This window comes from Salminus brasiliensis, chromosome 20, assembly GCF_030463535.1.
Source record: "Salminus brasiliensis chromosome 20, fSalBra1.hap2, whole genome shotgun sequence".
NCBI lineage: Eukaryota > Metazoa > Chordata > Actinopteri > Characiformes > Bryconidae > Salminus > Salminus brasiliensis.
This window is the reverse complement of record NC_132897.1, coordinates 10,442,329-10,458,030: the sequence shown is the minus strand read 5'-3', so window position 1 is coordinate 10,458,030 and position 15,702 is coordinate 10,442,329. Positions and strand designations below refer to the sequence as shown.

The 15,702-nt window shown below is 39.7% G+C and overlaps 1 protein-coding gene across 1 annotated transcript in view; it reads right to left on the bottom strand.

Annotated features, from left to right (window-relative positions):
• The window catches only part of msh3 (mutS homolog 3 (E. coli)), a 65,365-nt gene that overhangs the window by 34,913 nt on the left and 14,750 nt on the right, over window positions 1-15,702 (bottom strand). Inside the window, exons 9-13 of the mRNA XM_072664835.1 lie at window positions 11,393-11,529; window positions 7,259-7,367; window positions 4,945-5,029; window positions 4,499-4,608; window positions 2,256-2,388 (exon numbers count right to left, since the gene is read on the bottom strand). Of these exons, the coding sequence (XP_072520936.1) occupies window positions 2,256-2,388; window positions 4,499-4,608; window positions 4,945-5,029; window positions 7,259-7,367; window positions 11,393-11,529 (574 nt within the window). The remainder of the gene's footprint in view (window positions 1-2,255; window positions 2,389-4,498; window positions 4,609-4,944; window positions 5,030-7,258; window positions 7,368-11,392; window positions 11,530-15,702) is intronic.

Here is a 15,702-nt window from a genome sequence, read left to right as displayed (position 1 = left end):
CATTTATTTTCATGATGTATAAAAGCAATAAAACACTAAAGGTCAACAACCCACTCCCTGCATTAACATATTACTGGACATATTTTACTCAATTTGTGTAGCTTTTTGTAGGTCTTACTCCGCTGACAGAACCTGGTAACCCAAGTCTAAGTTTTCTTTCTGATTAAGTTCCCTGGGCCCCAATGTAAACTTACAAACTAGGTCTTCTGAATTTCTTTCCAAAGTCTAATAAATGTCTGCTATATTTCACCAGTATTGGTCTCCTCTCAATGTGGAAAGGGTGGTCCTAACAGTGGTGCGACGAATCACAAGCTAACATGGCTCCCCCCTCTCTGAGTATATGCAACCACGCATGCTAAAGCTAAACCTGCCCCACATTTCCCATTGTGACGGGAGGTCCTGACACAGCATCGTAGCTGGGGAGAACCGCTGCTCACCAGCTACCCGTACCCCGTCCTACTGGCACAATGTGCAGCCGGTCGATGAAGCAGAGAGGTGACCGGTGCCGGAAGGGAGGGACGACGGGGCACACAAGGCAGAATACTAAGACCATGCCCAGACCTTTTCAGAGAGGTCTGATGAGTGCACTTTGGTAATTTGAGAAGAGGGTTTTATCATATTTCTGCTTTGTGTTATTTAAGCAAGAAAACCTTATAAATATTCTTAATTATTAACTTTAGACTGAAAGGTGTTTGAGCTACATCATAGACTCAAGATGTTTTTACTTTTTACAATCGTAAAAATTACAATTTTGGTAATACAAGATGTGATACAGCTTATTTACATCACAGTGTTCTGGAATAACATGCGGAATAACAGCCTAACGTGCTCAATCAACCTTAGCGGTCTGTCTGAATAGAGGTCCTTCAAGCAGCAAGAAGCTGAATAACAGTAGCTCAACAACTTGACACTGGGCATGTTGCCGAAAATGGTCATGTCTGCAGTCAATCATCTAACATATGCTTAAGGTACTATATAAATAATTCAGTGTCAGAAAGCTACTGGAGTCCCAGAGCCACACTTCTGGAACTGTGAAAAGATCTTTTAATGAAACACCTCTAGGCAAGCTCACCTAGTCTCCAGGAACTAAGCAAATTGTACCTTCCAACCAGGTCTTATTCAAAAAGCGTTTCAAATGTAAGGGTAGTTCATTTGTAGTGAATGAAATATTTGAAACAGGTCGTATGGGGTCAGGATGGAGATTCAACTTCCTTGGTTTAGTGCTGGTTTAGCTTCAGTGTGATGGCACTCTTCTTGGTACCCAGGGCTGGTCTGTTCAGATCAGGTGACCCAGGCAAAACAGGTTACCCAGGCAAACACACATGTATTCCACCCCTCAACACTTTACCAAAGGACAGGAAAACACGTTTGCATAAGCCCTTTCACCTGATACCACCCAAGAGCTCAAAATCGTTCCCAATTACAGAAATACTGCACTGTATAGTGTCCTCCACTTTGTAGTGGTGCTCACATTCAATACATTTTAGCCATTCTAGCATTCTCCAGTCAGTTGACTTTATAGTAAAGGCTATGTAGTGAATAGTGATGGAGTTAAGGAGTGAATGCCAAATGCATTCCAAGCACAGCAGAAGACATTACACCTGTATCCCCCAATAATAAATAAAACAGATAGCACACATTTCTTTCTCATATCTGTGTAAATAATGTGGCTACACTGGCATCTCATTACTTGTTATGGCACCTCAAACATATTAGTGTTGTTTTGGTAGCATTTTAGAAGCATCCTGGTGTGGCTCATACTGGCCCTTATGATGAAAATACTTTGCATCTCCACTTTTGTTGTTTTCATATCTTTTAGAACTGACTTTCTATTGAAAGTTAAGAAGCCTTCTTCCTATGCTTACAGGTTAAGATATTTATTCTAGCATCAGCAATTAGTTATCACTACCAACCCATTCAGCCCATATTTCTTTATATGTTAAGCTATTGGTGGACACTCCTTCTAATGAATGTATTTAGCTACTTGAAGTTGCACCCATTGCTGTCAATGTCTCGGTAGAGATGTATTAACAAGAAGGAGCAGATAACCATTAACCTAAAGGCATCATGCCTAATGTCAGGCATGGGCTAGAGGGGTATAACCCCCCCCCATCCAATATTTTTAGAATGAGTTGAGGAGATGGGTGGTGAGGGTGGTCCACCATAGGTTGCCATCAGAATGGTTAATCAACTGTTCTGTCTGGGCAACAGTTTGGCCATGCTTGTTCTGCAGGGGAGAATTCATTTGGTCATACCTTCTTATGGTAGATGCTGCAGAGACCCCTCTCCAAGTCTGGCAGGCGATTAAGCAGGGCCTGGATGGAGGGCAACACACTGGACTCAGAGGATAGGATTTCTGCCACCGCCTCCTGACGAGACAGGATCTCGCTGAGTGAACATGAGAGGGCCATATCAGGACAAGGCAAGATTTAGGACAAGACACATATAAGCCCAGGACAAAATTCAGGACATTAAGCTAGGTACATTACTCTGCATCATCTCCCACATTTGTTTCTCCCAATACGACTAAAACTTGACTTTAGAATCAAAAGAAACGCAGAATGATCCCACTTTAATGACCATGTTGACCATGTTTGAATCTGCTGAATAAAGCTGCAGGTTTTTGTGTGACAGTGATTTTATCTTTATATATAATGTACTGTCAGCAATAAGTAACTAAGTGAACATTAACCTGTTGCAAATCTGTGGTGATAAAGAGCTACAAAAACCACCCCACTACCAATCAATCAAGAACATGGACATTCCACAATGCTTTTTATCATTTCTATACATACAATGCTTTATCAACTTTATATGGCTGTGGTTTATACTGCTTTTCCTCTACTATAGATATTGACAGTTTTTAATCTATTATAGATTTTAGGATGCTGTGGGGTTTTTTTGTGTCACTGTATTTTAAGCTTTAATATCGGATTGAGTCATCAACAAATTAAAAATAAATTCCTAAATCCAGCTAAACAATATTAGATTGGCCATTCCTTGGGGATAACAGTGAAATATCGGTTCTAGGAAAAGGAAAAATATATATTTTTCAAGTGTACAACATGATCTGCCCCCCAGTAGAGACAAGTTGGGTTTTACTTACATAGGGCTATTCTCATTTAACAAATGATCAGAAATAGATGGCAGTGGTTCAGGTAGGGTCCTCTGAAAATGTAATGCAAGGGACCCTTGACACATTTAATTTCTCTAAACAGAACCTGTAAGAGCTCCATAATTCACTCTTACTTACACAATGCTGTTATCTCTATCTGTGAATATGAACACAATCACCATAACACATTCATGTAAATAGAAAACACTTAGAATCCTCTTGATGAAAGGTTAGAATATTTTTATTTTATATTTGCATAAACAACAAAATCACAGCATAAACAACGCAGCCATAAAGCTTCTAATGACTAAAAGCTAGAGGTAAACAAAGAGAATTCTGGTACCTATAGTATTATCTGTACTAGTATAGGTACTATTATATATACCTTTGAATAAGAGAAGTTATTCACACCTGATTAACATACTTGATTAAACACGTCTATTACCCAAGCCAGGAGTGACGAGAGAGTGTCCTGCTCATACAAACTGGACACAAAAACTGGTAATATTTCATACTATTAACCATGCTGTTGTGGAATGTCACTGTTCTTCCCAGTTATATTTCTTTTTTCTTCTTTTATTTTTGTTAAAGCAAAATTTAAGGTTTTGACTGTCTCTTCTTTAGAAATTCTGTCAGTTTAATAGCTTGAACCAACAGACCACGATTGGACTAAACCACAGAATATGTACATGGAGGGGCCGCCCACAGGAGGGGTCACAAAATGCAAAATGCATCACAATTGGCATATATCTGCATCTTACACCTTAAAAATAAGTCTTTAATTACTGCTTAAACTGTTCATTTAAAAGTATTGGGAGACAGCTCCTAATAACTAAATTATTAATAACTAAATAACTGTCCCATTGCCACAGGTGTATGAAATCAAGCACCTAGTCAGGCAGTCTGCGTGGAGTTTGAGAAAGAATGGGTCGTTTAAAAAAGACAAGACCTCCATATTCACCATTTGTGTTGGACAGAGATGGAATTTGGCCACCACCTTTAACTCATCCTTGCAGTGAACACATAAATGGTGGAACACGCACAGTAACGGTGAGCACACATTACACTGCGGGCAAAAGGCAGGCCATCCAACCCACTCAGCAAGGGTGAGGCCAACTTTTTTTATTTCCTTTTTTCATTTGAATGAATAACCTTTTTGCACGGTCCTATTTTTAAGAATTCATATTCTATGATTATGATGCACAGAGTGCTTATTTGCATTTCACACTCCACAACAATGACCCATCAAAATTCAATGAAACACTGACAGGAGAGGTACCTTAGGGACCTCCAAAGTCTGCAGGGGAGCTGAGCCCAGAATAGTACATATTTTCCCAAGCTAAGAATGGAGGTGTGAGTTTTTTAGAAGATATAGGAACTCACGATGCAGACTTCAGGGGCTGGCTGACCCATTTCTTCAGCAGCCTTTTGCCGAATGGAGTGTGTGTATGGTCAAGAACCCAGAGCAGACTGCCCTTCACTGAGCCTGTGGTCTGGGAGAAAAGAGCAGGAGGTCATTAAACTGACAGCACTGCTAACATTACACAAATGCCTGCAACGAGAAAAGGTTGTTATGATTTTACAGCAGCCGTGCTAATTAAGCGAGTCATGCTGAGAGGAGTTGGGGGGGGGGAACGACACACAGCATCGTGTTTTTGCATGTGTCTGGTCATTACGTCGCTGGGGAAATTAATATGAATGTGAACAAGTTGCAAGCGGCATTGAGTGCAGCTATGTAAGAGATGCATGTGTTTGTATTAAACATTTGAATATTAATAATTAGATGTCTAAGAGTGTTCTTCCTCTCTAGGTGTCTTATGATAGCTTACCTGGTTGCAAAAAATCTCCAAGTTCTTCATGGTGGTGGCACTCAATACCATGTAGTCTGTATCACTTGACAGCTTTCGAAATGAGCTGTTTAAAAGGGGGGGCAAACACCAATCGACAAAGTTAGCAGTGTGCAATCTGACATAATACCGTGATACACCGCATCGCAATATCATTGCTGTCACGCAAAAACCTTGTATCTTCAAAATGGCAACTTTTCAGGAAAAGGAAAAACCTTCACTTTCAATGCAAACTTTTTTTCTCTATTGGTCCATTCATCATAATTGTTGATACATTGAAGAGAACAACTGGCAGATTCACATTATGTCAAAGGTGAAAAATGACCAAAATGGAGATGTAAGGTTTTTGACAAAAACGTCAAAAAAAGGTCAGGATGTTAAATAATCACCACCCCTCCTCATCCCCAGCTCATCCCAAATTAACTGGACAGAGCACAATCATTCCAGAAAACACAGTTCTGGGTTTATACCACTCTAGCCCACACCTGGCATTAGGCATGGTGCCAACAGCTATATGCTTATCTGCTCCAAAGAATCCTATTCTACTGGCACTACTTCTGCACAGTGACTAGACAAGTTGTGTGTGTGCATTTGGGTCAGTAGTGGGTGCAACTGGCACTGTGTTCTCTGGAATGATGGTGCATCCGTTTCGGATGAGTTGGGAATTGAGGATGAGGTAGGGTGGTGATAATCCAGCATTCTGACCTCACCAACGTTCTTGTCGCTGTATGCAAAAATTTTCTGCAATGCTCCAAAATGTAGCAGAAACCCTTCCCTAGACAGTAGAGACAGATCCTCTAACAAAGGTAGATAAACTCCTTTTTTTTTTAAATACCATTGATTTTAGAGGAAGCAATGGATGAGCAGGTGTCCCAATATTTTTGTCTATATACCGAACAATGCAGATGCTGCTGTAGACCCCCCCCACACAACGTTCACATCACTGGTCATCCCTTACAAGACGTTATTTAAAACTGATGTCACTCCCCATATGTAAGGGAGCAAACGAAGAGAACCCAAATCCCTAGAGACGAGCTGCACAGTACAAGGCTTTCATTTCTGACCGTGATGCATGCTAATTAAGGCTCGTTCTGTGAGCCTGTGAGGTCAGGACCCTGTTATTTCTTGTTAAACAATGCCCTTAATCAATCCTTAATTATAGTGTGTTTCAGACAACTTTCTACCACCCTAAACTGCCACACAAACCCAGAATCAGCCTCCCCTCCTCCCCATCGCCTCGCCTCAGCTTAAAAGAACTAGCGGGCCCTGTTTAGGTCTTCATGCAAAGACTTTAGGGAAACAGCTGTGAGGTACGTGTACACGTTAGGAGAGGAAAACAGCAAATCAAAAGAGACTAATCAGCCACATTATGCTTCAAAGCATGGCAGTTGAGCTTTGGATGTGTGGGAGAAAAGGGCTAATAAAAGGGTATACTTGCACATAATGACTTCCTAATTAGCATCTTGTTGAAACATGACGGGTAAAAAAAAAAAAAAAAAAAAAAAAAAAAAAAAAGCATGGGAAGAGAGATGTTACTTAAGATTATTAAATGGGTTTTGAAAAGAATGTCTATGTAATGGGACATGCATATGCTTCCTGGTTTGAAATGATTCCACAAATAGGATCCACTTTCAGAGAAGCAGAGTTTTGCATTTTGACATAATCAACCAGTCAAAATGAAGAAGCAAGCCATGTGTATCTTAGAAGTAAAGCTGTTCAAAAGGGGTTTGTCTCATTCCATCGAAGATGAAAGGCCTAGATACTGGGGCTGTATCTGCATGAATCTGGGGATACGACATACGTCACGATACAGGGGATGTATGATACCTGCAAAAGGGTCATGGGCACATAAGGCTCACTGGTGCGATCCAAAAGGACTTAAAGGATCTGCTGCTAACGTTAGTCCTAGTGCCAGATGCCACAGGACGACTTCTGAAGTCTTGTGGAGTGTGCTGCGGTGATAAAAGTGGGACTTTCTCAATATTAGGCACAAATGTAATGGCTGATCAGTGTATTGAGACACTGTAAGCAAGACGATATATTGGGGTTTTTTTTGTTTTGAATCAAATTTGGAGAAAAACTTTTTTTTTTTGTATTAAAACACACCATACACATCCAATCTGAATAAAAGGAAAGTTGACAGTTTATGCAATCAGAACAGTGGAATCAAAAGCACAATATTGCAGAACATACAATTGTGATACCTGATATCAATATGTTTTTACACCTCTATTAGATACACATGGAAATTGAGGAATTTTTCAGATAACCATTTAAGGCAGTGTTGGGCAAGTACCTGGTACAGAGCAGAACTCTCTCCAGCTTAAACTCAGTCAGATACTGGATCACTGGGCCCAAACAGCAGATCACTGGGCTCTCTAAACTCAAGTAGAACAACCCTGAGCCTGCATTGAGACAAGAGACAACAAGCAAACACACATTTCCCAAGTACTCTTATTAGACAACAGCTTTGTAAAATGAATTTGTGAACTGAATATAAGTGTCTTTTTACAGTTTCGGACGCAGGCTTTAAGTTGCACTGTAGACTTGTGTATGCACTGTATGATGCTAAAAGTTCAAATATACCACACAATGAGCACTGAGAACTGTCTGGGGGTGGTCCTAATATTCTAATGAGCACGCTTAATTGACATTCCTAGCCTGCCCACAACAGATCTCAACACAGCAGTGCAACAAAAGTGGTGAGAAATGAGTGAAACATGGTCATGTCATGCGAGTGCCTATAAACATGCTTAAAAGTTAGTTGTTGTAAGTTGGACATTGTAGGTCAAATCAGAATCAGAATCAGAATCTCTTTATTTCACCAAGTATGTTACACATACAAGGAATTTGTCTTGGTGAGAGCAACACGTATGACAAGTAACAAAAACACAGAACACAGATTATTTACAGTATTAAACTAAAGGAAAATTACACTAAATTTACAGCCGAACTGTATAACTGCATAAAGAATATATATATTTCACTCTGTCAGAAATGGCTTACAGGCCAAAAGCAATCAGCCATTTTATCATGAGAGAGATCTGCACCATGTCAGCCAGCAGAATCGGACGCAGTTTGTTTTGTCCTTGCATTCCTCTCCCACATCACTATGAAGCTACCGCACTGACGTCAGTCTTTAAGTATTAGCATCAGCACCATCCCAAACATGACATCAATGTGCCAGGACTAATATATGTAGTTCCTGACCTGCCCACTGGTGAGTTTTTTTTTAATACAATGCTTCAGAATAAGAGGTTTAACAATAAAGGTTTAATATGACCTTCCTACTGCAAATTCAAGATATTATGCTTAAAATGTCTCCAATTACACATACTAAGCAAAAAGGATTGAGGAGTGAACTTAAGTTTGAGTATTGGTTGATGCTATCTGATCTGAAATGTTTCCTTTATATGCTTAAAATGAGCCACTTTTAATAAAAACATTTCGGTCACAATTTTATCAATGAGATTAAATGGGTAGTATTTCCCATAGATACAATAATGTCTCCTTAAATACAGTACACGAAATCCACACTGAAGAATGTCATGTTGATTTGAACAACAACCAAATATACTGTATACTGTAAATATACTGATTATTCATGGCCTTCCTGGATGAATTCATGGCTTTGCCTGACCATCACATATATGGATGCCACATATCCAGACATCTAATATCAGGACCTCATTGGTCTGTTTTGAGTTATGTTGATGCTGGGTTCCTAGTTAGTTTCAGAGATAGCTCTCCATCTCCATCTCTCTATCTGTTCTCATACTAATTTCGATATTGAAGTCTTATCAGGTGAAACCAATTCAATTATCATTCTGTGAAAACTATGAAGCTTTAAAATGAGTTCCTAAAGTAGGCTAGCATGCTCAAATTGCTCAAACACTCCATATGAACAAACACATGGCTATCATCATCATATCACACAGCAGGAATGTGTTTCTCAGGCTAGATTTGCCCAATACAGACTCGATTAGAGAAATCCTCAATTTCCTCAAATATTTAATCTCGCTAACAGCAGCCCCATACTGGTACTCAGATATTAATAATCCATCACTGATTGTTTCGATTCATTGATATCCTGTTAAAATTAGTCATATTAAGAGTAGGAGTTTGGTAGGAGCAGCTTGGCCTGCATCAGCATGCAAAGGTATGAAAATCTCACATGAGAACTACTGATCAGCATCTGTTTGTGTCTGTACAGCTAAGGCCAAAAGCATTGACTGACATTTCTTTCAGGAAAACACCTGCTTAAAAATCTGCTTACCTCTCAGCAAAAACCATCAGAAAGAAAATGAGTTCTTGAGTGCTGTGAAAGTAACACAGGGGGAAGCTTCTGAACTCAGACATAACAATGAGGCTTTCTCACCACAGTCGAATTTACTTTTACAGACTCCCGGACCAGATGAAAAATGATGACCTCGGGCTGTTGTCAACACGCTTTTATCACAGTGTTGAAGACATGCCAGGGAGAAAACAGGCCCCATCACAGGGAGCATCAGAGCTGGCGACACGGAGAGGTAATGAGTGGTATCTAGGAGCCGGTGCTCAGGCCAAAGCCGGGTGATTTAGTCTTTGGATGGGACAGATACGACCACCCCGAATTATCCTCCGCACCTCCAGCCTAAAGACAGCAGCTATTGATCTCCCTGCTGCCTGTCCCTCAGGAAATGATTTTTCAATTACAGGATAAAAACCCACATACTGAAGCCCATGGCAGGTTGGCCAAGTGACTCCACGTTCAAAAGAGCAGCCAGACAGACAAGCCTGATGGCTGGATGGAGGTTGTCAGGTACAGCTACAAAAACTCAATACGCTGTGTGGGATGCACATAATACCATTCCACTATAAATGCTGGTGTCACTGAATGATCCACAAACACAATAATATCCAGCCAGTGGTGTCCTACCATGGTCATTTTCCACTGATGGATGGGGTGGAGGGAGACAGCTAAATAGTGCAATGGGCAGATAACCTATAGTCAACACCAAGAAACCTAAGAAGTGCACCTGGTTCTGATAAAATGGTCTGTAAGTGGATTTGTGTGATGACAGAAAAACTACAGGGGTTAAGGGAGCAGTCTTTGTCCACAGTGAATGGCAGACACGTTTATTTACATAGGAAAAAAAAAGTCAAGTGAAAAAACTGGGCATTGTATTTGCCATCAAAGTGCCTCATTTGTGGACATTTCATTTGGATTCTAAATATAAGGGTTCTATTTAGAACTGAAATAGGCTTACTTTACTCCTAAAAAGAGTGAAACCCTTTTTGGAGCTATATATCTAGAACATTAATTATTGGTTTATCACCCCGTTTACCAGGAAAAGAAGCATTCAAATGGCTTTTACTGGTCACTTTAATCTTTGGAACTGCGGTTCTTTAAAGGTTATTCAGTAAAGACTGTAGAGTTACACATACATACATAACCCTTTTTAGTGCTATATAAAACTATGTCTATCTAGAACATTGGTTATTGACTTGTCGAACCAGGTAAAGAACAATTTAAGCCTCTGAATGACTCTTTAGAGGTCATTAGGGCTGCGCAATATTGGGAAAAAACTGACATTGCAACAGTATTCCTTTCTGCTATTATAGAAGTCGATTAATCAACATGTAACAATAGTAATAATGAACTAAGTGTACCCAAGATATAAATGTAAAATAATGACATTGGGCAGATATAATTTACCTTAAATGACACTGCACGTCCTGCAATGTGAATACTTCGCAACAGAGACACAGAACTCTTCTTGATGCTTTATAAAAATTATATCCATCCAGAACATTGGTTACTGGTTTATAACCAATGTGAACAACCATTTAGCTAGACAACGCATCATTTAAGCATCCAAATGGTTCTTCTAGTTATATAGAACCACTGTCTTCACAGAAACCCTTTTAAGACTGTAGGGCTACAGAGTATGTTGTTCTTTAATCATCCTTGCAACATTTGCCTTTGCAACCGTGATATTACTGAAGGCTGCAATATGAAAATGAGCCCCTTAATAAATCACACGTGTTTATTGTGTGCTGGGAACATCCTGCTCAAATCTCAGACATTCCAGATGGGCCTCTGTGGGTGTTTTGATTAATCAAGCAATTCATGCTTTCCAAAATGAAATCATTTTCGTTCAAGTAATACTGGCCAGCTAACATCACATCACATATCATCACATGGGGATTCGGTATACTGCATTAAATATCATTTTATTCTAATGACAATCCTACTGTATCACAGTTGTCCATATTATGTGTCCAATGTGTGTGACAAATCTTAAGAAACTGGGGCATTCCTTACCTGGCAGGACTGGTGCAGTCATTAAAGCAGGGGACACGTAACCAAAATCATACAAACCCACATACAAAAATAACATACACACACACACAAGTGCTACAGACAAAATGACAAGACAAAGATTACCCTTTTCACAGTTTGCCACTGCCTGAGTAGATACACTCATGTAAAAATCTCTGACGGTCATCATGGCAGTGGGATACTCAAACTGGGTGCTTTCCCGCTTCTCCATACGAATTCGATCATCTGCCTGGACACTGGAGGTCAGGGTCATGTGGTCATGGAGGGAAACAAAAGAAAAGAAGTGGTCAATACAGAACGTGGAGGGAATGTAAATGTAACTACTTGTGGAACAGTAGGTCATTAAATATGAATTTACATAATATTATATATTAATACATAATATTTACATTATATTGAACACTGTTAGACATGGTCTATTAGCATCACTGGTATCATTACCGGGCTGATAACAGCAGAAAATGGTGGTTGTGATATTAAAGAAAAGAAAAAGAAATGAATCCTGTAACAAATCTAGCCTAAATTAGCTTACTCTCATTCTGCGTAAGCTGTGAAGTTGTTGTAAGACGTGTGTTTCTTCCAGTGGGCTCGTAAGAGTGTTTACAGATTACAACCTAATATTTAGGTCTTCTTAACTGAAGTGCTTCAGTTAAAATAGCATTAAATGCTAAAACTATACTTATGCTTCTTTTATTAGAGTTTGTGGTTCTACTGGCACAGAAAAAGCCCAATTGTGATGCTGGATGGACTGAGGAGTGAATGGTAGGTTTTCAAACTTGCAAAATATTAACTGTGAGCTTGACATTCACTATTTCATAAAACTAAGGCTTGATAGAAGTCCTTAAATGTGTCTTATTCATCATCACCTTCAAAGCTCATGGCCAACAAGCTTCCCCATCACGGGCATGTAGTTGCCATCCACCTCTACCAGAAGATAACAGGGGCATATTGGTAACTAACACACACACACACCCACACACCCACACACCCACACACCTAGCACTGCCATCTTTCCATTCACTCCTGCCTCCCTTCCATTCAACACCGCCACAATCTCAAGGACTCCCGCTGTCTTTTGTAGTCTCTTTGCAGTTGCTGCGGCAACCAACGTGCACATGCGTACACGTGATCTGTGCAAGTGTATCTCAAGCTTTCTAACCCTGCCACCACTCCCCACCACCAGCTACTTCGACTTGTCTACAACCAATCATAACCGATTCTTTTCAAATGTGTGGAAACATGCGTCTTCACCACACACACACACACACACATATATATATATATATATATATATATACATATATATATACACACACACACACATACACACACACACACACACACACACACACATATACACACACACACACACACATACACACACATACACACAATATATATATCCCCTGATGAGGTCAGGCAAATGAGCTCAGATGGGAAGACGTGAACACACACAACGAGAGTGGAGTTTAAAGAGTGGTACAAATGTCTTCAAGCATATCAAAACAGTAGTAGCAGGAAATCACATTACACCCACCACCACCCCCCCCTATACACACACACACACACAGACACCCATTCAGTGGTCTCTACTTGATAAAACATCTCGCATGGGACTGCATTTATGGTCACCATTCCAAAGGCTAGCTCACCAGTATCACTGCTATTCTTTTTAATCAGGTTTTATGACATCCTTTTTATTGTTGTTCTCGGATCAGTTCAACACACCAGACACAGCTCATCGATGTCTTGCCACCAGTAAAGCAAGAAGAGATAAGAAAGCCATCCCCCCCAGTCAATAGAAAGCGCCAATGCAATCACACACTGAAGCTTCTTCTCCGCTACACTTATCTGGACATGCAGTGCTGACATTTATTGCACTGCTGAGTATATTGTTCTTTTCAGCACTATGTGAGACAGAACATTTCACAGGTTTCTTTTCCACATAACTTTTCAAAAAACTGTTCCAATGAGGAGGACCTCTGGACTGTGTGGCGTTTTTGAGGGACCATGAAATATAGAAAATATAAATGATATTAAAAGGCAGATACCTACATCAGACAGATGTTTTTAGACTTAGATTTATAACTAATATTTTTTATTTCAAAAACCAGAATGTTTGGGGGATGTTGGGCTACTGTGCTAAAATATCTGCATTAGGCTAACTTTACAGCAATGAACGGTCAATATATTAAAATGCCAGGTCTCCATTTTGTTAATCCAGCTGGATTTAGTCTGAATTTCAACATTCTGCAAATGGTCATGTAACAGTATTGGCAGATATGCACATGAAAATTGATGAGATAAACATCTGCCCAAAATATTTTCATATGTGCAAGCTTAATAATTTTAAAAAGACCAATATTTATTACATGACATTTTTACCTGACTTTTTTTTGGCCTTTAAGATCTTATCCTGACTTCCACAGTTACTGCATTTCTTTTACCCTATTGAAACCATAAGCTGATCATTTTTGGCATCTTCTTATCGCATTCCCCCTTTTTATCTGCGCTATTTGCAACATGTAGGGTCTCCAAATGTTTGTACAGGCTGCACTGATGATTTCGATTTTTTTGCAGGCAGAGTAACTGTGCATTAGGAATTGCAGAAAATAGCCATAATAGTCTTAATGTTTGATTAGCTACTGAGGGGGGAAAATACTTTTATTGAAGACTGCCAAAGCTGTTTTAAAGCAGTTTAAAATGCATAATGAATCTCTGTGATGAGGTACAGATGAGACACAAACATGAGGAAAAAGCAAAGCAAGACACCCTATCAGCAGTCTCTACTACACACAGTGAGGTAAGTCAGCAGGTGTCCTGCTTCATGGCTCCATATTGTTACAAATGTTCTTGGATGATGCTCAATAGTAGTTTCACATTGTTTTGTGACAAATTTAGACTGTGAAGTCTGTAGACAGAGTTTGGAGAGAACTGGTTCTGGATATCTTGGGAGCAAATGAGATTTGAGAATTGTTTGATCTGTATGCTCAAAACTAGTCCAAAAATTATATAAGCGAATTCGGGAAGAAGGATTGAAATGTAGAAGACATAACTAAAGATACAAGCAGCATTATATGCATGTAGCATGCTAGAGGGAGCCTATGAGCAGGTCCATGATGACATGGGGACAATAGAGCTAAACTGGCTAAGAATTCATCTAAATTATGTTTGTATCCATTTTCACAGGAACTAATTGTAGAACATAGAAAATGTTCAATTACAAATAAAGTTGACATGCGTGGTGCATACAACGAGGTATTGTAATTTTTATTATCTGGTGGCAGAGCAGTTTTGACTACCCTCTGTCAGCTGAACATGGCTGGTCTTTGGTGCACTTGATCTGATAGGATATAGGGCCAAACACATGATCTTCATTCCCACGTCACCACTTATTCATAATGCCTTTTAACACACTGAACCCATATTTTATTATTCACTTATGCCCTAATGCAGAAACCATTATTCACAAATTATTGAACATTTTAGCACATTTCATGGAGTCCCACAGGGTTCTATTTTAGGGTTTGGGAAATTGCTGCTAATGGCAGTGGCAGTAATATAGTAGAGTTTAAGAGGCTAATTCACATTGATACACAATTTCTTGTCAGTTCTTCTCTCCAGAAATTCCAAGATTTGATAACTGTCGTGGGAAAAGACAGGCATACAGACCTTTATTGGCCTGCTAAACTGGCTAAGGCGTTGCACTTACAGGAGACTGCATGGACCCATTTTCACTGGAAGATCTAAAAGGTTTATAAGAAGCAGAGTCTAGTGTACAGAAACAGTTCAAATACTCAAAATTCTTCACATTCTCTGGTTTCTCTCTCTGGTCAACTCTTACATGGTGGTACATTGTTTAAACAATGATAGAAACTAGAATGCAGTTGTTCTAGCCAGGAACCCAATAAAGTACAATGGACTGGCAGTCACATGCACTAGTTTTGAGCAGAAATAGAACTACACAACTAATCAGCACACTGGGAAATGGAATTTATAAATGGGATTTTTGGTCATGCCAGTCTTCATTACAAATACAACCACCTCTCAAGGTGTGAACTCCAGTACCAGTCCACCACTTAAAATGCAGATTTGTTCCAGGGATGAGATCGTTTGGCAAAAGGTGTTGTTATTTTGCCCACAACAATAAGAGGTTGAACAGTTTGGAAAAGAATGGTTTATTCTTTGTGTGGTTTTGCCCCAAGGAGCATTTTAATCCAATAAACACTAACTAGCTTGCACTGGGGTAAATAGCAGAGGCACCCATGACACAGCAGCTGGAACCCCCTCCCTCCCTGTGGAGAGCCACATTACGCACACCACAGAAACCAGTAGGCAACAGTTGCTAGGATAGCCACCTTGGCTACCCTTGGGTGCCCTGCAAATGAAAGTGAAGCCATTACAGATCCCCTTCT